The sequence below is a fragment of the Candoia aspera genome, chromosome 4 (assembly GCF_035149785.1).
Source record: "Candoia aspera isolate rCanAsp1 chromosome 4, rCanAsp1.hap2, whole genome shotgun sequence".
Taxonomy (NCBI): Eukaryota; Metazoa; Chordata; class Lepidosauria; order Squamata; family Boidae; genus Candoia; species Candoia aspera.
Window position 1 is genome coordinate 25,763,761 of NC_086156.1, and position 26,443 is coordinate 25,790,203.

General features: G+C 38.5%; 1 protein-coding gene across 4 annotated transcripts in view; it reads left to right on the forward strand.

Annotated features, from left to right (window-relative positions):
• The window catches only part of DYNC1I1 (dynein cytoplasmic 1 intermediate chain 1), a 194,489-nt gene that overhangs the window by 61,920 nt on the left and 106,126 nt on the right, over positions 1-26,443 (forward strand). For all 4 annotated transcript variants that reach the window (XM_063303660.1, XM_063303662.1, XM_063303661.1 and 1 more), the window contains one exon: positions 24,218-24,307. In XM_063303660.1, the coding sequence (XP_063159730.1) occupies positions 24,218-24,307 (90 nt within the window). The remainder of the gene's footprint in view (positions 1-24,217; positions 24,308-26,443) is intronic.

Sequence of the window (26,443 nt, forward strand, 5' to 3'; positions counted from 1 at the left end):
TCAGCTAGATCTCTTATTGAAGCTGCAAGACTTGATGGAGCTAGAGTGGCAAAGAGGAGGCATGAGACATAGGTCTGCGAACAGGCATGCAGGTTGGACTTGCCTGGAACACAGAGGCTAGACAAGGCTGGACCGGAGCATCTAGGTAAGGCTTGGATCTGGAGACAAGGCTGGACCTGGCTGAAGCATCAAAGCAAGGCTCAGATCTGGAGACAAGACTGGACTGGGCTGGGAGTGTCTAGGCAAGGCTCGGACCTGGAGACAAGGCTGGGGTTGACTGGAGTGTCTAAGCAAGGCTTGGATCTGGAGACAAGGCAGGAATGTCATGACAAGACTTGAGACTGGAGGCAGGACTGAATTGCGCTGGAGTGACAAGGTGAGGCTTGGAACTGGATGTGAGGCTGTGCTCGGCAGGAACAGCAAGGAGAGACTCAACTGGAGCAGCATGTGCAGGCAGCATGTTCACAACGACAGAAAGCACTGGCTCTGATTCCACGCTGGCTACCGGCAAGGCTTTTGACTGGTGCAAGGACTCTTCTGCAGATGCTGTGAACTTGAAGGATTGGTTGTCTCCGGCAGCTTGCTCTTGGCGTGTCTGCCTTTTAACTCCATCCTTTTCTCACTTGCAGCCAATTGGGCTGCCCTTTGATTTGCACGCTTCTCTTCTCATCTTTCTCGAGCGCTGATTGGAGGATTTAAAACTCCCTCTGAAGTTTGTCCAATCAGTATCTCTAGTTCTCCCGCTCTGCTGAGTCACTTCTGGTCTTTATTTTTTCAAATCCTTCCTGATAAGTTTCGTTTTTCTCTTCTGTCTCAAGGTAATTTTCATTTTCAGAGTCAGAAGCAGGCTCAAACCTCACAATATTTATGGCATAATAAATGGAAATTAGGAGGGAGGGAACTAGGGGAAAAGATGAAGGCTAGAAAGTCCTGATGGCTGGTTGGCTGAAAATGTTTTAGGGAAACAGGAGACAGCACATTTGATGCCATCTGTCCTAACAGCCAGGAACCACGCTGAGACAAGGAACAGGTCTCTAGTATTTTATTGCTGCTACATAACAGGAAAATCCTAACAAACTGAAGAAGCATGGGAAAAACCCAGACATATAAACCCCAAAGGTTAAGGCGGGCCCGATCTGTGTCTCTTGGAATGGCTACCTAATTCCTCAGTGCTACGCATGCGCTTTACAGCCTGGATGGGAGCCCCCTGCTCGCCATCCTTACTCATGACACCATCCAACTAAAATATTAGATTATCCAATATGCCTTTCGCATGGCTAATCAAGAATCAGTAAACTTAAAATATAAAGAAAACAGTAATTAAAAGTGACCCAAACCTTGCATCAACCCAGATCTAGTAAGATTTCAACCATTTTGAATTTTTTTTTTTACATTTGGTTTTGAAGGTTGGTAGGTGCTCTGTAGGAGTGTCATGTATGTAATGGTGTTTACAGGTGCTGTGTTGCTAACTTCCAGTCAAGAGTATTGTGTAACAGATTAATTGATCCTTGAATAGCCTCTCTTAATTGCCCAAATGTCAGTTTCTGTTCTTTGAGGTGGAGAAAGTTTAAATTGTAATTTACCTGTCTATTTATGTAGGCTGACACTGCTATTGTGTTTAATTACCATCTAGATTACCACGATTCAGTTCGTTATCAGAAAAAAATGTGATTTGATATTTCATCTTGTTCCTGAGTGTGAAGATTTCATTTGGGGATGATGCTTTATGGGAATAGTTTCTGTGGGCATAATTATTGTTCAGCAGGTAGGAAGACCATTGGGTGAATGATGCCACGGAAATGTAGCGGGAAGCACTCTTCAGAATGTGAGGCTTGTAAAATTAGGAGAATAATTTAGCAACTCTGATAGACATTTATGGAATGTCCAGCTGCCCCTTTTGCATCTATTCTCCAAAACTAAGGTTCTTACTATTCCTAAGTTACAACTTAAACCCCAGTTCCCTTTCTGATTGAATAGTTCTAGCACTAAATCCTGCTAATTGGAATCCTCCAGATACCTTCAATTCTAAGAACTCAGCATGGCCCAAGACTGCATTGGTAGGGGAGTTCTGGGGTTGTAGAGCACTGGGCTTGGGAAGGCTTACAGATCATTATTATAGCTTGGTAAATTTAATAAAGCACATAGATAGGTCATCCAAGCTTGTTCCATCTCAGTTGGGCCCATCCAAGAATAACATCACTGGTTCACCTTAAGTGGATTATGACCTTCATGGTTCTCAAGTGTCCCTCCCTGAAAGGGATACCCACACTTAGCAAAGTCTCACCTGCTCACCAATTGTTCAGAGGTTAAGTTGCAAGCAGGTGGCGCTTAGCAAAGCTCACTAAAGAAGGTGGGACAGGTTTACTTATTTGGTTTTGTTTTTGTTTTTTTAAAAAATCATGACACGTATGTGAAGTACCTCCCAGCAAGGGGCATTTAATATACATGCTTCACTGCTTTCAGACAACAGGTTATGCTCCTCTTTAAAACATTCAATAAAATGTAAACTTCACTCTTTTGAAAGGCTTAATCCGGTTGTTGAAATAGAGTATGCAATAAGGAAATGATTTTACAATGGAATGCAATTAATAGGAACCTGGCTGCTGTGCTTTGTTGGCTGGCAAAAGGAGTAATATTTTTCAGTGGCCAAAGGAACTCTCATGGAGAAAGGGGAAGAAATCCGGCAAATTGTTAAAAGAAAAAAAAAAGAATCTCCAAAATACAAACGAATTCCAAAAATTTTCTGAACAAGGGAAGGAAGTTTGAAAAGGTTGTTAACATCAACAGTAAGGAAGTTGGTTCTAGTGGTTGATCTGGATTTACCTGAAGCACAGATGAAAGCTCTTCTTTGCAAAGATCTACTCAGATGGATTTAGATCCTTCTCCTTTCTTTGTTTTATAGTTCTGCCAGAAATGATGGGACTAATATCAATGATTAACTACTGTATATAATTGTCGGTGACTCTGGGGAATGCATCTTAGCTGAAATAATAATTGCACTAATGGGGGAGAAGAGAGGGTCTGAGCACTTTTTTTAATGTTAGTAGTTATTAGTTCCAAGCCACCAACTATCTGAACCAACCTTTGAACTTGGTCTATGCATAAATAAAAAACTTTTGAATCAAGATTAACATTAATCATCTCACAGTGTTATGCCATAATTTAATCTACTGCAAGAAGACTATGAGAAAGCTTTGATTTTTAAGTATTTTTTTTAAATTAATACTTTCTGTATATCCCTGTGCTGATGATTAGTCAATCTCAGTAGACAGAACCAAATGCAAATGCACTGTGTGCGTGTGTGTGTGTATATCTCTTTATTGGGGTAGGTTTAGAGAGCAGCTGAAAAGCAGAAATTAATGAGCAATGGGCTACTGAGCAGGGAAGATGGACCATGACCCTGGAAATATAAATTGAGTATGAAGTCTTATCTTGCATCTAATGAAATATGCATCAAGAAACCAGAACGCAGATTTTTTTTTTGCTATGGTTCTTCTATTTACATCCTCATAGTAACCATACGACTTCATTTAGGTTAAGGAATTCGTAGGTCACTTTAATCCAGGATTGCATAGATCTAAGCTTCAGGGCTGCGTGTGCCCCCAAATATTGACATCAGGTTGTCATTTTTGATGCGACAGAAGAGGAAGTAGATTCAATATTTTCATCTTTGAGATAACACCTGTTCTTAGGAATGCTTTTGGTTTTTGTAAGCCTCTACCCCATCTTTGTCTTGTATATCTCCTTATTGAAGTATAGTCTCTGGCATATCACTTGAAGGCCAGTTGCACCCTTTGATATAGAAAGATTGTTCACTCCTGGTTTAAGCCCCAATTTGCAGCTTAATAAACCAGAGTGTGAAAAGTAGTACATCAATGTTTCCTTCTGTGTTTGGGGACAAACAAATCGGAAAAGGGGGCTTTCAAAATTTGGGATTATAGCTTATTGTATCCAGACTAAGTTTATGAAGAAGATTGTAGGGCCAAAGAGGCAAAACAGGAGTGAATAGGCTTCATTTGCCTGGTCACTGCTTGTTTACCTTCTGATCATTTTAGGGCTAATGTTTCAGGCTTAACCCCATAAAGGCATCCTTGAATTGAGCTTAACTCCTAATTATTGCATCCATGCAGTTTTCTCAGTAGCATTATTGAAGTGGTTTGCCATGCCTCTGGGATGCTTTCTTTTTAATGCTTCCCAGTATAGCTAACGTGGGAATTCCCATGTGGTCCTGCATCCAAGTATTAAGTAGATCTTGCTTAGCTTGTGAGATCAGCCAGAGTTAGTTAAAATATGAGACTTAAACGATTGCCATTGACCAAATATTTCCGTAGCTCCATTGGCTGCTTTGTTCCTTTGTGGTTGAATCCTTGATTTATACTAGTGCTGTTCCAGTTTCCATGTTTGTATTTAAAGCTCCCCTTGTGAGCAAACCTGAACAGTCTGTAAGTTGCATGTAATGGTGATAATCCTTGAGTACAGTATAACTTGTCAGTAGCAAGGAGCCTTAATATGTGCAGTTCTATACACTGGGGATTCCAGATGGTCCCAAATTCTACACTGTCAAGTTTCTATAGAAATCTTTGCATGTAGAGTTAAGGGCAAAGCACAACTTTACTAAAATGAGGGGCTGTTCATTTGCACAAGTGTATCATGGGAACAAGGCTAGTAAGAAGTTCAGATTGTATTTCCTCAACTGATTCCCCTTATTGTATTGGGGTACAATTTTTATTATTTCCAGCCAGAATTTTCCACCGTTTTGTTGCAGCATTTATTTTGACCATAAGTACTGAATTTGGAATATAGCCCCAAATACTCTCCTTAAATATGGGACCAAACATAGTCATTATTTTTGGAATTTATTTATTTATTTTCCAAATTTTGTTAAGGATATTTATGTTTATCCTTACTGTAAAAGGGGAAGCAAGTTATCCCTCCCTCTCTCCCTCCTTTCTCCACTTCTTCTGGATGCTTGTAAGCAGCAGAATTTATTCCCTGTATTCAAGAATTTATTCCCTGTATTCCCTGTATGAGTTTTTCTCATGAAGATGTAATTAGAACACAATAGCATCTATTTAGCGTTTGCATTTAGCAAAATATTTCTCTATAGCATTAAAAAAACATTTAAAAAAATCTAGAGGTATCAGTAGTGTAATAACAAGTGTATTACAAGTACAATGTGAGTTAAATAATCAGAATCCTCTCCAGAGAAAAGTGGAATTGAGGGCTTTTGCTTAGTGCTAAGAAAAGATTGAAATTGCTGCCATTTTTTAAATACTTAGAAGGAGAATAGCTATTATTGTTACTGTTATTATTTTATCAAATAACTTTTGGTACAGTCAAAAGCTGTTTTTTATATACAACAGTCCATGCCACCTATTTTTAGCATGTGTGATTACAGAAGGCTTCATGGATGTAAAAAAGGGGTGTAGTACCTCTCTGCATCCCTGGTGCATCCCTGATTTAAACTGAAAAGCAATAAGAAAGGGGAAGAGAAGAGACATCTGGCATGCCATGGTGACCCTGGAAAAGCTTATAAATCTAGCAACGCTGCAGCCTTGTGAAAAGACCACTGAAAAATGTTCACACAGGAAAACTTCTTGGCACAATGGATATTTTTTTCTGTGGATTGTCATACAGTATTGTGATGCACCCAGAAGAGACACCCAGAAGTGCCACCAGCTATATTAATCAGAAATAAAATTTTCTTTTCTGAGGCTGTTTGCTTCCAATTGATTGACAATGAAGAGTAACAGGGAAAGAATGAAAGAAGCAATGTGTGAAGCATGGCATGTTGCACATTCCTGTATTTCTAACAAGGACAAACAATCCAAAGAATTTTATATACTCTTATAAGGATCTTGTGCTAGGCCAAAGGAGTTTAAACCTTTCTCCCTTTCTAACCACTGATTCTACCGCCCCCACCCCTGAAAGGCACTCATAGACTGTTTTTAAAATAATTTCCAGCATAGTATTTTGAGAATGGGGAAAGCTATTATTTTAGGAGAAGACTAGTTTAAAGCACATTTCAATTCACAGAATACATTTCAAGGTTCTTTGGTTTGTGGCTGAGGTCAAATACAGAAGGGAATAGGAAGGATAGGCTAAAGACATCTGACACAGAAAATGGGGGTGCTTTTTATGTTGCTGAAATAGGATCAAAGATAATAAATAAATGATTACTTTTTTTTTTACCATCCAAAGTGTTGATCCATTTCTTATTCTGATCCAGTGGCTAGGATGCTTTCCTGACTGCAGATTATTACTTTTGTTTCGTCTTTTTTTAGTTCAGAAAAACAGACATCTTCTTAGTCACCAAGGCTGTCATAAATATGTCATCGTTCACCAGTATTCATTTCATTTGAATTTGGTTTTGGAAAAACATTTGATTTTGGTGAACATCCCAGCATGCTAATGTTTCCTTTAAAACTTAGACTGCCAATCTGTGTTCTGAAAATTATGCTGGGATATTTTTTTTTAAAAACAACAAAAAGTCTTTCCAGAATGTTTAGTATTTGTCCAAGTCTGAAATGGTAGTATTTTCAGGTGATTATTTTAAGCTTATCTGTGTGTATAAACAAATTAACAAGGGAGTGATATAAGCATGATTTAACTGGGTGTATCTGAATTTTTTCAAAAAAAGTGGAGAAAACAAATTCACATTTAAAAAAGGTCAGAGCCAGATTCACAAGGACAGCAGCTAAGTGAATAGATACATGGACAGAGACACAGAGCCTTTGCAGAAGGAAGGGGACAATGGGTCATTTGGCGGCGACCCAAAATGTGGATTGGGTCCTGTCCAAATTATGGTTCAAATATTTGAAATTCTCAGATGGATTGATACTTTTTATTCAAGACAGTAAAACAGATATGTTAAAGTAATATTGCAGGAGTTATTTTAGTATTTTTAGTTTCCCACAGTGGGTGATGTACTAGGCCATTGATTTCAATGGATAAAAAAAGAGAGAGGGAGAGAGAGAAATTAATTAGGATGCAATGAAAAATGGAGGTGAGGCAACTCAAATGAACTTTCTGTCTCTGGGTCTCAAAAGTAACTAATATGGAAATACCCGATTATTTAGACCAACGTAATCTCATAAAGATGTAAGGAGGTTTTCATAATCTACAGAAGCATTCTTCAGGCTATGTTAAGCAAAAGTGAACTAAAAATATGGGAGAAGATGATAAAAGTTTAGCAATGTTTTCTTTAAAAAGCTATTTGGCTTCCATAGCTTTAATGTTGGAACAGTTTTTTTAAAAAAAGAAAACTTCCAAAATTCCCTCCTGAAAATCTCAAGAAGAAAAAAATGACCTCCACCACATCTACTCAACAACATTTGGTATTTCTCCAACCAGCAAAAGCTTCCTTGGTTCAGTCCACATGGTTTTCTCTGTGATCAATCTCCTTGAACAACATTCCCCAGCCTGAGTATTTGCTGATGCATTCAAGACTCCCATAATTTTCCATCCATGTTGTTTGGGAATTATTGGAGCTCTAATCCAGCACTTCTGGGGGGCATGTTTAAAGAAAGTTGTTATATAATACAGAATAGTCTCAGGACTTGGGAAAAACAGTTTCCAAATTGCTTCCAGAGGGCAAAATACTTCCACCTTTGTTCCTTGGTTATAGTCAGTAACAAGTGTGCTGGTTGGCATCCGTTAACATTTGAATATTTCATCCACTAACCCATTTCATATACTAGAAACCACTGGCACTTTATAGTGAAAATCAGTGGATACCTGAATTAATGGCTACTTTCTGTTCTGAGGCAATAGTAAGAAGCAGAGGAAAATATATCCAAAGAACTTTAGAATTGATTCAAGGAAAACTTGGTAATTTCCTCTATCCCATCCCCCTTTGCACAGCAACTGAATCTGTTTTTAGTTTAGCTATCAATTTAGCAGTAAATTGAATTAAATACTGAAATGTTTGAAAAGCAAGCTCTATTTCATTCAAGCTGCATCACTGATCTGTCTTAAATGTTCAGCATTTTGTATGATTAAATATGCCAGTGATCTGTCTTTTTAAATGAGCTAAAGTTGCAAGATATTTACTGTAAAATATTCATTAAATCTTTCCTAGGAGCTGGAGAAGATTTGTGTAGGTAAGTATGTGGTGTGTTTCTGAATTTTGCTAGGGAATCAATAATGGAGTGTAAAGAGAAAAAGAGAGAAAGGAAGCAGATTAATACTGATGCCTTTCCAGCCTTCCTTAATCTCCTCATTCAGTGCTTTATTCTGCTTTAGTGGAGGACTAGATAGTGGATCACAGTCCAAACAAATCTGGGAACTCAAGAGTATTAGCATGATACACCATGGGAAAAAAACAAATTAATCCCCTAATGCATATTGCCTTGAAAGTGGATTTTGCTCTTCAAGGAAAGAGTAAAAGACCTTGGTGAAGACCTTGGGGGCCTCAGGTATATGCCCATGTATTTCTTAGAAACCATATGATTATGGCTTGCTACCTTTCAATTTCCCAATCTTACCTATAGTTCTGGTAGTGTCCCTTCCAGTCAGGCCTGACCCTGCTTACCTTTTTTTTAAAAAGGGGCAAAGTGTAGAACAGGTAGAGCATTCCTGTCATTCCCCCTCCCCCCAAAACCAAATGTGTTATTTTCTCAGGAATTCATATATTTTTGTTAAGCTCACTGGTTCAGAACTCAGAGGGCTGAGAGTATGTACCATTGTGTATGCCCAAAGCATATATATCTTTGCCTAACGTACATAAAGAATATTCACAGCCAGCGTTTAACAGCTCCTTTTGCAACCTTTGGATGTTACTACATCCAAAATGGATATCTAAGCTTTTCTGAAAACTGCCCTTCCACAAAACTTTCTGAAATTGTGCTCCTGAGGGCAAAAGACTAAGGTTGATTGCTTATATGTTTGGTGGTTTCACACGTTATGCTACAGCATGTTTTTATTGTGGCTTATGAAATAAATAATAATTAACTGGATTCACACTGCACACATCCATAAAACATAGTTTCTAAGTCATCATGGTGAGTTCATAGCACAGGATAAACAAAAAAAGATATGGTATATCACTGTGATTTAGTGCAGTGGGTGAAATCAGGGTAGGAAGTAGTTTGCAAATTTTAAGGATTGCATTAATTGTTGGCCAACCAAAAATAATCCTAATGGTGTTTACGTGAGGTATGGACGCACAATCTGTGACTTTTTTGTGACGCTCTTGACTGCCTTCATGCACAAAATCATAAAGTATGTTTGAATTTCCACAAGCTGCTAAGTCAAAAACCAATCAATGATATTATGGCTTACAATTGTGTTTCTTACCAGAAACCACAGAATTATCTCCTCAGTGCCTCACTGGGACATTTTGGGACCTGATGCTTGGGCGCCCAGTGATGGGGATCATGATAATTGGTCATTTGTTTTGTTTCTCACATCTTCCAAATTTCTGTGGAGCTCTGTGCATGAGCTGTTCCTATGTCGTCATTTGGTCTTTTCTCCCCACTTTAAAATTGAGTTTTAAACTGAAACTGTAAAAAACCAAAAACAGCAGCCTGTAATTTCATGTCTATAACTGAAACAGTTTCAATAAGTGCCAAGTATTTAGAATCTTTTCTTTGTAGCACAATGTCCATCTCTCGTTTTGCCCTGCTTCCTAATGTCTCCAGGGTGCAAAGGTTGGGCTGAAAATCTTTCCTTGCTAGTGTGGCATTCATTCCCAGTTTTTTTTTTTTTTATAGGGAGCATGCACTGCTTAACAGCAGACCACCCCTCTATTGTGCCACTCACCAGGCCAGTAGCTGCACTTCTAAATGGTTTTTTTGTCTGTGTGCATTCCCTCTTGCGCCTTGTCTTGCTAGATTCTTGTTAGATTCTCTCTCCAGAGGTGAGGAAACCCTCTGCACTTCAGCTGTTTTTGCTGTACATGTTTCTATAGGGTTCTCCACCTAGAAACATGGAACATGTTCCCATCTCTCCTCTCCTCTCTCTCTCATACACACACACACACACACACAGACATGGACATTGCCTTCCCCTCCCTTCCTTTCTGTTTTGGTTTCCAAATATTCTTTGACTTTCATTTACACAGAGGAAAATGACAACTTGTTAAATTGTTCTATTTGCATTTGGTCTTTTCCAAAGTATTCTGGTGCACCATCTCTCTCTCTCTCTCCCTTTCTCTCTCTCTCTCCCCCCATCCTTTAAAAGTGAAGGTGGGGAGGAAGGCTCTCCCTAGGTTTGCACATATATTTTGAAAAATAGTTCTGTTGACAGAATCGGCAAGCTTTCATGACTTTTAGGTTTGGCCAAGCCATTAATGCATTTATTGCTTTTGGCATCAGGTGTCTGGAGTGGTTAGTTGCTTGAATTTTTGTCTCTCTCTCCTTTCTTTTTCCCTCTTTCTAAAAGTTAGCCATATTTTCCACCCCTTTGCCATTCCTTTTTCTTGCTAATAGCACTGAGTGACAGCTTCTGATTAGAGGAGCCTTGAAAAGAAGCTGGCAACCAAAGCCATTACATCAAAACTCAGACAGATGCTCACTCTCAAGAATCTTTCCTGGATGGCAGGTGGTTACCCGCCCTGAGCTTTCCTGAGATAATTCACCTTTCTCTTCTTGCTCTTTGACCTCGAGATGGGGGGGAGGGGAGATGGATTGGGGGAAGAGAAGCTGGAGAAATAATTTGCCACCATAACATTTATTGTATATTTGGCTTTTTTTGCTCCAATGCAGCTTGGTTATACAAATCAAAACAATGCTATGGTTCTATAAGGGCTGCCATTGTAGGAGTTATCTCTGGTTTACTACTCACTGATATCTGTAAATCTGTACCTGGATTCTACCACTTTAGCCAGTGAATGGGTTAACTAATTTGATGAAATGGTCTCTTCCATAACTCCTCTCTGAGATCTAATAGAAGGCAAGGTCTGGAAAGCCTTTTCTCTTTAGTTTTCTGTATGGAAGTTGCAGGGGATTTTTTATGGGGCATTTAATCATGAGGGCCCAGAGTCAGATTTTATTCTCCTAATGAGCAATCCTCCAGTTAGGCCATTTATACTCCAGACTTAGTCATATATATTTCATCTACTTAACCAAAATAAGGTATCTCAGTTATGTTTTATTTTGGGTCCCTCCTGTGGAGTTGGTCCCTGGACGTTCCTTCAGCCTCTTCTCCAGATGGCACCACCATCTGTGCAAGCCAGAGCTATGAATGGAGAGAGAATAGTTCACGGTGCAAATAATATGGAATTCAACACCCCCTCCCCCTGGTTCTTCATAACTCTTGATATTATAAAACATAGAGCAGCTTCAAATGAAATATTTTTTTCCCCTGAATCTTCTTTTGGGATTGTAAGGGGAAGCTTCAACATGTTTTTTTCTCCCACCTCCTGCACATTAAAGTCTTTGCTTGGATTTTAGCCACCTACTTATATTTAATTCCTCATTTTAAAATAGTTTTCCAAAATAGATTGAACATTATAGCCTTAAAAACAACTTTTACTCTAGGTATTGAATATCATAGTGGGTTTGTAGTAATAACTGATAGATATCTCGAATAATCTTTAGTATGGACTGAGACTACAAAGCACCTGTCAATCATTGGGTTTAACTTTAAACACAGATGATTTGAATTCCCATTAGCAGCATGAGGAAGCCCCCCAAATGGAAGGGAGCTGTTTGCAGACATGGTGATAGGGCTGCCTCTGCTGCTAAATTTTCTTGCTATTTGCCTGAGACACTAAATCAAAGTGAAGTTTATGTAAAATCCCAACACTGTGTATATGGGGGGAGGGGGGAGGGGGGAGGGGTGGTTTGTATTTAATTCCTGTTGAGAATTTCCTGTTATAAATCTGCTGTCAAAATATAGTGTTTAAGTTGTGCCTTAATTTTAGGCAGATCCAAATCTTGAGCTTTGGCTCAAGATATTTTGCCAAAGACCATCTTGACTGTCCTAATGCAACAGGGTCCTCATTAGCTGTGACTCAGGAAAAAGGCGGCGGCGGGGGGGGGGGGGGCAAAAGACACAGTGCTTTGTCATTGCTCATTGCTTTGTGAATGGGCTGATGAAAAGTGAAAGAAAACATACATTTCAAAGTGTTAAATGTATGTATACTAGTTTGACATTCAAATAGTATTGGTCATGTGACTTACCAGCCTGAAATTAAGTACAATTTAGTATTCAGAGACATTGAATTAGGAGTATTATATCTAATTTTTGACAGAGCTCTGATTTTGTTGTAAAATAGACCCACATACATACATAAATACTGTGTGGTGGCAATTTTTTTTCCTCTACTTTATCATGTTGTCAGGCTATATATGTGCAGATCAGTTGCCATTTTGTGGGACTATTTTTTAAATTATTTATTTGCAATATATATTTATCACCCCACTTGCCAAACTCTAGGCAATTCATAATAATCAAGTCTGTTTATATCATACAAAACTATTAAAATAATAAATATTAAAATGGAATCAATTATAACATTTAAATAAAATTTAGTTAAAAGAAGCCCTGATTTGTAGATGATCATCCAGCTCCAAAAGCTTCTAGGAAGCGCCTTGATCAGAAGAGTTGTTTGGAGTTGGGCAGTACATAAATTGAATAAATTAAATGTTTTTCACATATGTATTACATAAATAATAATTGAAAGCATTTATGATGTAGCTTCGCTGATGTCACCCATGTTGCTGGTCTTGCCTGCTTGATGTATACAGATATTCTTTCTGCAAATCTGTATCTCCAAGCATATAGTGGATTTGTATCCTGGCCACTTATGTAAACATTAATATTTATTAGCAAGAAACAATTGGTTTATTTAATAAATAATTATTAACAAAATCATGACTTAATATGATATTTTAACCTAATCAATGTCATAAGTTTCTGTATTACATATCCAGGCTAAGGTGGCCATAATTGTTGTTTATCGGTGCTTAATTAATTCATCACTAAATCATCACTGTAAGCAATAATCGCTATAAGCAATGATATACAGATCATATTCAGACATTGGTAGACTCTAGAGATCCATGGTTTGCTTGTTGAAGTAAGTTTGGATAGAAAAATTAGCCATGTTTTGGCTACAACATGTCTAACATTTGCTCCTTCAGAGCCTTCTTTTTCCTTATGTCAATACTTGCTCAATGGAAAGTCTCATGGAAATTACATGAGCACATTCAAGCAGTTTTCTTGGCATGATGCTGAAGTAGTTTGCTATTGTTTGGTTCTGGGATTCTTTTTTTCCTCCAGTTTTCCAGTCTAGCTTTCAGCCCTGAACTTTCTGGATCATACCCCCTGTGCCCCCAACAACTGGATCCTATCCCCTCTGTGCCCCCAACAACTGAGCCTGCAGCAACAACTCAGCCAGAGAATGAGAATGTTACCTGTGCTACAATTTAAGTCAGAGTGAACCCATTAGGTAGACCAGACCAGAAAATCAATCCACAGGAAGGCTAAAACTACTTTTATTGAGATTGGCTATAATAACAAAACCTTGCAAGTCTAATTGTGCTGTCCCTCCTCCCCCTTCTTATAATCCAGTGAATTAGGGATGCATCTGCCTGATCTGCTTCTGAATGTTATTTCATTGTTCTGGACTTAAAAAATGTTTTAGCCCCTTTTGCCTCGGTAACTGCTTATCTCTATCAGGTCATCTTCCTTATTCTCTACAGTCAGTGCTTAGATTAATGAACATTTACCAATCACCGCATACTGGTGAGGATACTTTTGACCATATATAGAGCACCTTTGTCTTGACATTCTGTAGCCTAAATACATTTTGAGTTAAAAGATGGGAAGCTTCCAGGGCAGAGGCCATGAACTGCCAGCTGGCTTGGATTTTGGCATTTCTCAGGTTAGAGATTAAGTATCAGCTTTGTAGTACATGAATATATTTTTGCCCACTAGCATTTATGGTTGTAGTAGGAAGTGTTTCATTTGACACTGACTCATGGCTGAATGACTTTATTCAAGTCACGCAACAAAGCAACAAGCACAGTCCAAGAGGAGGTTGGGTGGTTTTTTGTAATTTAGCTGTGAATATAGGGAGTCTCTTTACCACTTTTAAAAAATACACAGCTTTTACTGGAGAGTAATAAATAAAAGAATAGCCTTAGAGGGAGGGAAAAAAACACTAAATATACAGAATTATTTTGATAAAATGCTTAAACTTCCATAAACATCAGTGCAATTGAAAATATTCATCTAGAATTATGGAGATATGAATTTTGAGGCTAGTGCAGCTAATGGGTTTGTTGCAGTCATCCACAATGATATTTTTAAAGTTTCCTTAAAGTATTCCTTATTTTTTTTTAAATAACTGCCTTTCACAAACAAGTATGTGTTTCTAATTAAAATAACCTCCATCACCTTATCATCTAATCACTTTTCTTTGCATTACTGTTCCCATCTCAGGAAATAAAACATGTACCAGATTTGCTACTATTTAGGCACATACTGAAAACTTGTAAATTCATCCTAACATTTGAGGTAGTGCTGTTCTATTAAGTTATGGCTAATAGACTATTTACATGCTTTATCTCAATGTAATTTTGTATATCATGTTAAATATATATTTTTGGACACCACTATGTTTTCCATAGCAGGCAGTATATAAATAGCTTAAACAAAGAGATGCACTATTCATAGACTTCCTCTCAGTGAAAAATCGTTCTCCCCCCAAAATTTAGCAGGGGGGCAGTTTGGACATGATTTTTCATAGTATGCCTGACCCTTTGGAAAGGTAACTACCAGTCAGAGTCATGCTTACAGATAGTTTCAGTGCAGTATCTTCCATGAATGTTCCAGCCTTTCTCTACTGACAAATTTTACTTAGATTTAAATGCAAAATAGTTAGAAGGCAAAGAGATGTTGACTTGAGCACCCCAAGTTCATATTTCTAATTATACTTTATTTAAATCTATCATTATAATCTTCACTGTTTTTGTCAACATTGTTGCTCCATTGTTATGGGCAGTTATCTCAAATCTTCACAATGCCCAGTTTATTTATTTATTGGATTTATATTTTGCCTTTTGTACAGGAACTCAAGGCAGCAAAGATATTGCTTCCTCTTATTTTTTTCCCACCACACCAATCCTGAAAGATACATTGGACTGAGAGAGAGTGACTGGCCCGAAGTCACCAAGTGAGCTTTTGTGACTGAAGGTTTACTGGAGCCTGGGTCTCCCCTGTCCTAGTCTAATACCTTAACACCACACTACACTGGCTCTCAAGTCTATGCAGTATACTTTAGCTGTGCTTTTTTTTTTGCACAAGCTAGGCAAAGTGGATGTCCATTGAAATATATCTTTAATGGCATACGTCTATTGATATTGTATTGTTCTTAGTGGAATGCGTATTATGGTTTCCAATACATTCCCACTCATAATTTGTACAACTCCTTAGTCTGCATTCATTGGCATTCTATTGTTTTGCACCAGTTTGCATAAATCCTTCGCCACCTTAGAATAGTGGGTGAAAGTAAATTCTTATGTGTAGAAACTGACTGAAAACGCAGAAGGTTCAAAAGTAGAGATTGGTTTACTACATGCCCTAGAAATATTGGTCCATGTACAAATCTATTACCCCACCAAGGAGAATTTGCCCTATGAATTAGGGAACAGAGCAGTAACTAAAAGACTTGAAAAGATTATATTAGATTTTCCTGGTAAAATTGAACAAAAACATTAGTTTGTATTATTCTGGAGTTGTTATATTTTGCCACTTCTTCTCTTGGGTTTAAAACACGGGCCATTGAAAACAGTCCAACTGGCTTTGAGAAAGATATGGCTTAACAACAATTATTCCCAGGTTGCACTCTTCTCATTGGTGTGGTGTTTGGCTAGCACTGCATCAAGCAAACTGTTTGACCCACACCTAAGTCTGATAATATTTTTTTTTATAGAAAATATTACATTCTGTCAGATGAGCATCTTCATGATTAATAAGTCTGAGATTTATCTGAGTTCAGGATAAGAGACTGAACTCAGCTTGAGGTCCGTCAGCCAATCTCCTCAGGAGAATTAGGGTGATGAAAAGTAAGAATCACACCACAGAAAAGGCCAATCCTGATCTGGATTTGGGAACCTTTGAGCAAGGTACCTCCTTACCACTTTGCCACTATTTATTTGCTTGCCTCTTCTTTTAAGTGGCACTGCTTCCCAAAGATGGAGAAAAGAAATGCAGAAATTAAAATTTCTTCTTCCTTATTCTTTTCACTATTCATCACTTGGGTGGAGCAGTTGACAAGATAGAGAACAAATATGGAACATTAGTTAAGCTGTCAGACTTAAAACAGGAGATCCAAGTTCAAGTCACTTTAGGCCATGGGAGCTTGCTATTTCTCAGCCCAACCTGTTTCACAAGAGAAAATATGGGAGGAGGGAATGCTATGTATAATTTTCAGTTTCTGGAAGAAAGGCAGGATATAAACATAATAAGAAATAAAGATAAAAAATATAAGAAAGAACAGTAAGAAGAAGAGTTGCATGTCCAGGAAACTCTAACTACTGGGAGTAAACACACATTTTGAGGAAACTCTGTACTAAGAAGAATGTTCACTGTTAATAATATAGTTTTGGTTTTTGTCTTGGACAACTTAAGCAAATGGGAAGAATTGATCCAGTAGAGTTTTTATAAATCTGTATTGACAAAATGCAGTTAAAGTAATAAAATGGATGAAAAGTGGCCCTTGATATATTCATTTTAGCCCATCAGAAACCATCTCTTTTGTGTAGCTGTATAATGTACTTTTAAATTTCTATATTTATTTATGGTTTTCTCTATATTTATATACCACCAAAATATAACAACTTCTTTTTATGTTTATTACTTGATCCTCTCTATTTGAGAAGGTGCTGGCCTCTCTCCTTACATGTACACGTGAGCATATGCCCAAATGATGCCATGTCTACCCACTGATGCTAGCTTATCCAGATCTGTTCCTATGAGAGATCTCTGTAGTGACCCTCTTGCTGTGGGTGCAAAGTTATTACTTTGACCTTTGTTTCATTGAGCCAAGACAAAAGTTTTGTTTCATCAGGCATTTGGTGGATGATTTTTTAGTAATGTTATAGTTTTATGGTGTATACGCTGCCCTTTTGTTTAGTCCGTCCTTCCTGCCTGCCTGCCTGCCCACCTGCCTTCCTGTTTTATTTATTCATGAAAGTAAATAAATACAATTACAGACACTGAGTCCTATTTCTGGCTGCTATTGTGAATGCCTTATTCTGTGCACTACATAATCCTCTTAATGCATGCTGGACTAAAATGACAAAGGCCTAAATCAATTCCATAATCCATTGCCAACTTGACATTCTGCTTCAAAAATGTCTGGCCGGGACTTAGATCTAAGTAGTCATCTATAGATTAGAATAGTCTACATTCCACTCCCAGTGTGTCATATGGAGAGAAGCCTCCTTAGTTGAATGATTTTACTAAATATCTTTGCTGTTTTCCCTAATGGAGAAAGTTGTGTTGAAGTATTTCAAAAAGAAAGGGCCACAGTTGGTCTATGGCCATGACCAAGGGGCAAAGAATTTTGAGATTCTTGTGGCAACCAAGGAAAATGTAGTCAGGCCAAGGAAAATCAGTTTCTGGGATTCAACAGATACTTTCCATAAGAAGCATAGGCAGCTTTCCATGTTTAATTAATAGGAAAATAATTATATTGAGGGATTACTGAACCTAATAGAGGAAGCAGTGCAACTTCGTGTAGCTAGGGTTTCAGTGAATATGGCTTATGGGCAGTTATGAGATGCCAGAAGAAAAAATCATAAACAAAACATTCAGAAGCATTTCCTTGCCATTTGGCTTCCATACTCCATCATTTGTCACAAAATGGAAAAATAAGACCTGCCTTTCTAGGGCAGTGGCTGAGCGCAATGAAAACAAAGCTGCCTGAAAACATAAAATCAACACTTAGTGGTAAAGTGAAAAACCAAGAGATGGAAATGAGAAATACTACACCAGCAGACCTGAGAATACTCAAGCCAGAAATAGCATATACTGTAATCTTAGAGAGGCTAATGGAGAGTAACATGAAGCAAAATTAACTTGGAAGAATATTAACAGAACACTATATTTTCAGTTTTTAATATACTGTTTACAGTGAGGCAAGGAGAATTATTGCATCAAGAAAAATTTTTAACAGTCAAACAAATTGTTGAAATTCATAATGGATATACTGTATACATCTGTTTTCTCTTTGCACAAAACTTTTGAAAGTTGCAGAGTCTATCACTTGTTGCATTTTTTTCTGCTGATTTACTTCCAGGTGTTTCCCAATTGTTTATAAGCAACTCCAATGTTAGTTGTTATTTGTGTAATTTATTTTTTTTCTAGCCAGACTTTCTCCCCAGAGGACCCTCTAGTTAAAGTACACAGAGGGTGTCCTATAGATAATTAGGCAATAGCACACCCAAGTCTCCCATAATTCTCATCAATGGACATATTGGCTAGGGAGTTCTGGGAGTTGGACTCCACATGTCTGGGGTCACCCAAGTTGGGGAAGGCTTTGGAGTGATTCTACAGCGTCTAACAGAACTGCAATACCATGATATCACGTTTTTCAAGGAATTGTGCACATCGGCATTTAAATTCTGCACAATACATTGGGACAAAACCAGAGCAGGGATTTTCTGGGACAGTGTAGGAAATATTAATGGTGGCTTCAAGCTGATATCTGTTGTCTCTAGCAGTCCACCAAGACACCATGTTTAGTGTTGACATTCTTGACATTCTCTTTCAGGCAAATATACCTCCTAAGTTTGTTGTGAGGATAAAATGGAAGACTTGATGGGTACTACCCTAATATCTTAAAGTGCAGTGCCAAGAACTGGGCATATTATTATTAGTGGGGTTTGACCAGTTGAAAATGGACCAAACTATTACTTTCTGTTATTTGAAAAAGTAGTTTATTTTATAAACAATAGAAATCTGACATACTGTATTGTGCCTTCTGATTAGGACTTGAACTGCAGTGGTTATAACCTTGGCTGTCAGTTGTTTATCTTTAAGATGCATGCACCATTCCATTGTGACCAATATTGTTCCTTGACGTAAGCATTCATCTAAAATTGATAGTGGTTCTGGAGTTGAAAGACAGCGATGAAGAAACTTGCGTTCCTCCCCTTGCCCAAAGTTGCATTTACTTGTTCATTCCTCTTGGGGCGTGCTTGCAGCTAACTGCATTTGTACTTGCTCACCATGCCATATATAGTACTATTTGATAACGAAGATAAACTGTATAGCTTGCTTTCCATATACTAACATGCAGTTTTTTAAAGTGGTTATTATTCAAGGGGGAGAGAGGGGTAACTTCTAATTATATAAAATTAAAACATGATATTCCTTATGGCTCTGCTTTCACAAACATGTGCAGAAGTACTGTCATGGTGCAAATCTATGGAAGTGTAAATCTTGCACTCCAGGGAGCAATATAGATCATAGCTTTTGCACTGGTCGTATATACAGCAGCAGTGAGGACTGTCTGCCTTACATAAATCTTAGGCAGTAATTAGCTCCATAGCGAACTGGTTCAACAGCAGCAGTAGTAGCTGCAAGAGAAACTAAAAACACATATCCTAATGAAAACATCACTTCCGTAGGAGAGGGTTCACTGTAGTCCATGGAGTGCATGTCTCCAGAACAGAAACAAAACTGTTCTCCAAGCATGTATAAGAATATGTATAATTCTGGAAATTAAGGGTGTAGCCTTATGGCTTCTACTATAGCCTCCAAGGGGGCACATATTTCTTTGGATTTCTCTCTGTTAGACGAGGCTTGAATCTCAGAGGATGGAGCCCAACAGTGGGTTCTCCGACTCACTCTGCTAGTCTCCATTTCTGGCAGGAAAATTCCATTTCAGGTCAGGAAATCCTGATTTCAGAGAACTTTAAAGTGGAGGGGTAGGAAGGGCTTAAGCTCTGAAACCTTCTTTCTGTGGCCTTTAAAGGGGGTAGGAATAGGATTTTGACCAGCATTTGTCAAGTCTAAGTCTTCTCATCCCTGTTGCTTGCAAAAGATGGTAACAACAAGAAAAAAAGAAAAAAAGCCCCAAATGAATAGAACAAGGTCAGGGAGATGTCGGAGAGATGCAAATGTCTATAAACATACAACTGAACCCTGAAGTCTTTCATTGCAGTAATGGCTTGTAGATCAGGATCTAGGGAATCCTGGGTCAGTAAAGTTATCTGTTGTTTCTTCTTCTTCTCCTCAGTACTTGGATCCTAGCTCTGAAAATATAGTTGCTAAGTAAAACATGTTTGCCGTATAAAGTTTATATTTTTTGATTGTGTAAATTTTATGAAATGTTGCAGGGGTTGGCTTTGTAAAATGTTACCTGATATGTGAATACTTCTGAAGCTTGGTAGGGATTTAGAAAGTAGAGGTGCACCTTTGTAGAAGGTCTTGATCAGAAGCGTGTGGCAATAAAGTTATTTGGAATTATGTCTACCATGTAGTTTAGCCACCAGGAAAAGGTAAAGGTTTCCCTTGACATTAAGTCCAGTCGTGTCCGACTCTAGGGGGCGGTGCTCATCTCCGTTTCAAAGCTGAAGAGCCGGCGTTTGTCCGTAGACACTTCCGTAGTCATGTGGCCGGCATGACTAAACGGAACGCCGTTACGTTAGCCACCAGAGGACCTTCTTATTTTACATAAAAACATATTCAATGTCACTTGAAACCAACTGATTGATAATATATGCACATAGAGGAAACTCAGGGCAGTGACTTAAAACCAAGCAACAGGGCGGGTGCACGGGGTGGAATCTATTAATACAAATGGACGTGATTTATTTATTTATTTATTTATTTATTTAATCAAATTTAGCCACTGCCCATCTCCCCCAAAAGAGGGACTCTGGGTGGTTTACAATAAATCGATTAATTTGTGACAGCCAATTCACACAGAATACCCTTATAGAAGGGAGAAATAGTTTCTCTGGAAACTTCTTTAATTCAACTTCTTTTCCTTTTTGCTCCTACAAAATAGCTTGTGTTTTCTCTTTCCTCTTCTTTTTGAGTTCTCTTATGTTATATAAAGTAACCTCTCATGAAAGCTTTGCTTGCGTACCAAACCAGTCTTACATCTGTACCTTTATTAAGACTATTTTCAAAAAACTCTTTTAATTTCTTTTTACAGTCCCATTTTTATGTTATTTCTGTACATACATTTGGGCAGTGGTAGAGAGATTTGAAATGCAGGTGCATTTAAATATGCTAAATCATGTGTGGAGAGTGTGTATTGTGTATGTGTATGTAGGACTAATATGGCATAAGTGCTCTGGGAGAGAGAGACACACAACATACAATGCTTCATTTGAGACTAAGCTACCCCCAAATATTTTGCATTACAATAGAATTAGCCGATTTTGATGTTTTGTTGCTGGAAAAATGTATTTCCTCCAGTGCTGTTGTGAAGATTGCAGGTAGATTCTAATAAAAAAGGAAAGTCTGAAGAGGTAACTTAAATGATATCATTGTCTCTATAATAAAATAATCCCAGTCCCCCATTCCTTTGAGTTCTGCCTCCAGTACAGTAATTCATTTGGACAGAAATACCATCATAGTGCCAGGTCCATTTCCTCTTTACCAAAGTAAACTGGCATGTAGGATGTTCATAGGTCAACAAATGTATATTGAGTAAAGGTAAAGGTGGTCATTTGTCCTCTCCTCTGTATGCACATTATGAAAACAATGAAAAGCTGGGTCCATTTTCTGTTCAAAACCCAAATGGCAAGATATCAAAGCACTATTCTGTGGATGTCCTGATTTTTATAGGTACTAGCCATGACTGGATGACTCCTATTTCAACTCAGTTATGCAATCAAATAAAGTTGTCTGATACCTCAGCCAGATGATTCATCCATCTAGGCTAGGCCTGTTTGAGTGCAAGGTGACGTTCTGTTTTACTGCTCTTGTTATGGTCCTTCAAGTCACCCCTGACACCTGGTGACCATATGGCTAGTATCCATGCAGTTTTTCTGGCAATGTTTTGGGAAGTGGTTCTTCCTAGGGCTGAGAAAGAGTGACTGGTTCACAGTCATCCAGCTGGCTTCATGCCTAAGGGAGGTGTTCTATTTTAAAGCCTTTTAAATTGGAGCCAGGGACTGTATCCAGGACCTCACAGATTCAACAGACAAGCTTACACTGAGCTACAGCATTCCTTCCTTCCCCAGATGTGCTCAGTTGGGCTTATGAGGGTATAATTGGTACTGGGTATCAGCCTGAGTCTCCAAACTTTCATATAGCTTAAGGTAAATATAACAAAACAGCAAAAGGAAATATATATGAATAGAGTAGAAGAAGCAAAAGCAAGGGAAGTGTAATTTGCATAGGTCAAAGAAGGGCAGTAAAACATCTGTTGGTAGTAGTTGACATGTGTCAATTTTCAGTGCTCATTAAATTCATATTAATGCTGAGACACTCTTAAACTCCAAATGTACCTCCCAGGTGCTGTCATCTCAAGATGAGTGGTGATGGTCACTTTTCAGAACTGTGCCAATCCTGTTTTCTTGTCAGTAGCATATGACCTGGGGTCAGAATTGTATTTAACCCTTCCTTGTAGGTCAAAAGAGAAATTAATCTGCCGAGAACTGAATTGTTTGAATAACAGGTGTCCCATTAGTAGAGTAGCTGCCAGGCTGAAACCTGTACATGGGTTTTTTTGTTTTACTTTTTTCTTCCTCCCCTTTTGTTGGCCACAAAGATGCCTCTGGGGGACAAAAACTTAAAACTTAAGATCACTGAGATTCGAAATTTGCTGCAGGATGAGAAAAGAGCAGGCGGTTAATTTAAGAATATTGGAAGCTTATGGCTGTTTTGCTTCTGAGTTGGTATATTTAAAAGCCATTGTCCTGGGTTTTGACTGACAAAAGAAACAATATCTGTCATATTTTTCTGGAAAGGCCTTAGTTATCTGTATTTAGTAGCAGACGTACAGTATATATCTTCTGAATTTCTCATATAATACTGCAAAACACTGCCATATATGGAAGCATCTAATATATGTCCTTAGTGGTGATGGAACACACCAGGAGTTGCAGAATAATTAAATATATCTAATAATAATTGGGTGCATGTGTGTTTATTTTTAAGGGATGTCTGTGAAAAATTGTAGTTTTGGAAAACTCAGTTATGTGGATTGTTTTCTTTGCTTGTATATATCTCACATTTCAAAATAAAAGTATACTCAAAGAGGCATACTGTCATGAGTAAGGATGGCGAGCAGGGGGCTCCCATCCAGACTGTCAAGCACATGCGTAGCACTGATGAATTGTTCAGCCATTCAAAGAGACACAGATCGGGACCGCCTTAACCTTTGGGGTTTATATGTCTGGGTTTTCCCCACGCTTCTTCAGTTTGTTAGGATTCCTGTTAAGTACTAGCAATAAATATTAGAGACCAGTTCCTTGTCTCAGTGTGTTTCCTGGTTGTTAGGACACATACAAATGAATAAAAACAATTTGATATTAAAAGAAGCCTCAAATATTACATCTCTTGTATTTCTGCTTTAATGGTTTTTCTGAGGTAAGAAGAATGATGGAAGAAATAGTGGGAATAAATGGGAGGGTAATGAAAAGAAAGTAATGTTGGAATCTCTGTAAAATTCCATGAATGAGACAAGCGATTGGAGAATAAATAGCTGTTCTGGCCACACTCCTAACTTACTGTATGAAGGAGGTACTGGAGAAAGTACAGAAAAACAGATTCCTGGGATTGGAAGAGGACATTTAGGCCACTGAATCCAACCCCCTGTTCAGTGCAGGAACCCTGATGAAAGCATTCCAGGCAGATGACTCTCTACTTTCTCTTGGACACATTCCGTGAAGGAGAGCCTCCTATTCCGCTGGGATCTCTCTCCGTAGCATTTAATCAGAATCTGCCTTCCTGTAACTTAAATCCATTATTCTTTGTTGTGCTCTCTGAAATGAAAGAGAATAGGCCTTGACTTCTTTTATATGACATTTTTTCCAGGTATTTCAAGAGTGCTATCGTATTCATTCTCCAGTCATTTTTTTCCCCCTCAGGGCTAAATATACCCAGTTCCTTCAGTCTCACAGGGCTTAGTTTCTAGTCTCCAGATCATTTCATTGTCCTTCTTGGAACCTGTTCCAGATTGTCTGACCCTTCTTAAACTATAATGCCCAGACCTGGATACAGACCTTGAAGTGGGGCCTAATGTAGCCATATCTTGAATGAAAGTAATAATTTCTCCTGATTCCCTTTTGTTTTGTAGAGGATGAGGAAGATGATGAATTAGTGGAATTGAAAGCTGAGAATGATGCTGAGATAGAAACTCAAGAAAAGAAGCAAGATGTGAAGGAAGGTATGTAAGTATACTGTTCAGAATTAAGTAGTTTGAATGCCAGGTAAAATTCTTTATTAACTGTTACCTGATAAGAATGGCAAAATTCTTTATTAACTGTTACCTGATAAGAATGGCAATAACATAATTATGTTTCCATCTTATTCAATCTGCAGATAGCTGGCTGTTTAATCTGTAAGGTCACTGTGAAGACTACTCTAAGTGTCTGCTGGGTAAACTTGTTCAGATCTGCCCTGAGTTAAACTCTGGAGGGCAAGCCCTTTGGAGTTGACTGAGGCATGGTCTAGCATGGTTACCTGGGAAGAGTTTGAACCTGTTGATACTGAAGAAGTGGATAGGGTCCTTGGGGCTATAAGTATGGCCACCTGTGTATTAGATCCATGTCTTCTTAAAGAGGTCCATCAGGTCCTCAAGAAACTGCACCTGGGTACAAAGACTGGACAATTTTTGTTCTGGGTCCCTAAGGAAGGTTGTTAGGAAGGGGTCAGGTTCTAGGTTCAGGGGACCCTGGAGGAAGCAAATTATCTAGACTCTTTTAAGTCAGGATACAAACCAGGATGACATTGATTGCATTTGTAGATGACCTTTGGTGGGACCAGGATGGAGGTGCTGCATCTATCCTGGCTCTCCTTGAACCTCAGTAGCCTTTGATACCATCAATCGTGGCAACCTTCTGTACTGACTGTAAGGGTTAGGAATGGGAGGCATAGTGTTGCAATGGTTCTCTTCCTTCCCCTGAGGCTGATTCCAGTCAATGTTGAAAGAAGGGAAAACAGACCTCCACCTAGACTCCTGCTTTGCAGGGTTCTTCGGTGCTGTACACTCCCTCCATTTCTGTTTAACATCTACGTGAAGCTACTGGGTGAGATAATCTGTTGACATGGGTCAGATATCATTGGTATGTTGATGATATCCAGTTATACATCTCTATCCTGGGCTGACCAAGTGATGCCATAAATGTTCTTTCCCCGAGTCTTTGGGCTGTGGGCATCTGATGGGAAAGAACAGGCTTCAGCTTAACCCATGCAAATCTGAGTGGTTGTGGGTTTTGGAGTCCTCCAGATGGGGTCTCCATTTTTAGCTCTGGATGAGATTGAACACACCTAGACAGAATTGGTGCACAACCTGGAAATCCTCTTGGATTCTTGGTTCCTGCAGGGCTCTGTGGCCCAGAAGGCCTGTGCACAAATCCATCTTGTGAGCCACTTGCGCCCATTCCTGGATAGGGAGGACCTACTTGTGGTCACTGATGCCTAGATCACCTCCTCTTTGGACTATTGCAATGTGGCCCCCATGGAGTTGTCCTTGAAGACATCTGGAAGTTGCAGTTGGTCTAGAATGTAGAGCTGCAGTACGCCCATGTAACACCTTTACTTCATGAGCTACACTGGCTCCCTATAGGCTTCTGGATGCTGGTTACCACCTTCAAAGCCCTTCAAGAAACAGGTTATTTTCAGAACTATCTCTCCCCAATTGTCTCTGCCTGTCCCAAAAGATTTGGCAGAGCAGTCATGCTTTAGATCTATAAACCAATGTCACTTGGTGGGACCCAGGAACCATGCCTTCTGGGTCACAGCACCTGCCCACTGGAACAGCATACGCCCTGAAATTCAGATGGATCCAACTCTGTTGACCTTCTGTAAATCTTGAAAACCTAGTTTTCCCCTGTGCATTTGGCCAGAACATTGATTTTGGAATTAGAATATGTTTGTGGTTTGGTTTTAGTTAAGCTGTATTGTATCACTGTGTGTTTTGTTATTGGTTATTTTGTTTTTTATGGTTTTAACCCTATGTAAGTCACCCAAAGTCGCTACTTGTGAGTTGGGCAGCCATATAAATTGTTTGAATAAAATAAATATGTAGTTTTAACATTATAACCACAGTGTCTATACTCCTTAAGCTTGTACGTATGTTAATTTTTTTCTTTAATCATTGATCCTGGGCAAACAAGTTAGCTGAATGATTTGGTTTCCATTAAGCCTAGAAATAAATTGTACTGAGTTTTGTTTTTTGTTTTTTGTATTTTTTTTAGAATGTTCCAGTCTAGATTCTATTCAAATTAAGACATCTCACCACCATTTTGCACATTAAATTCCAAAGTTTGTCATCAAGGGCTAATAAATTTGTCTGATACAG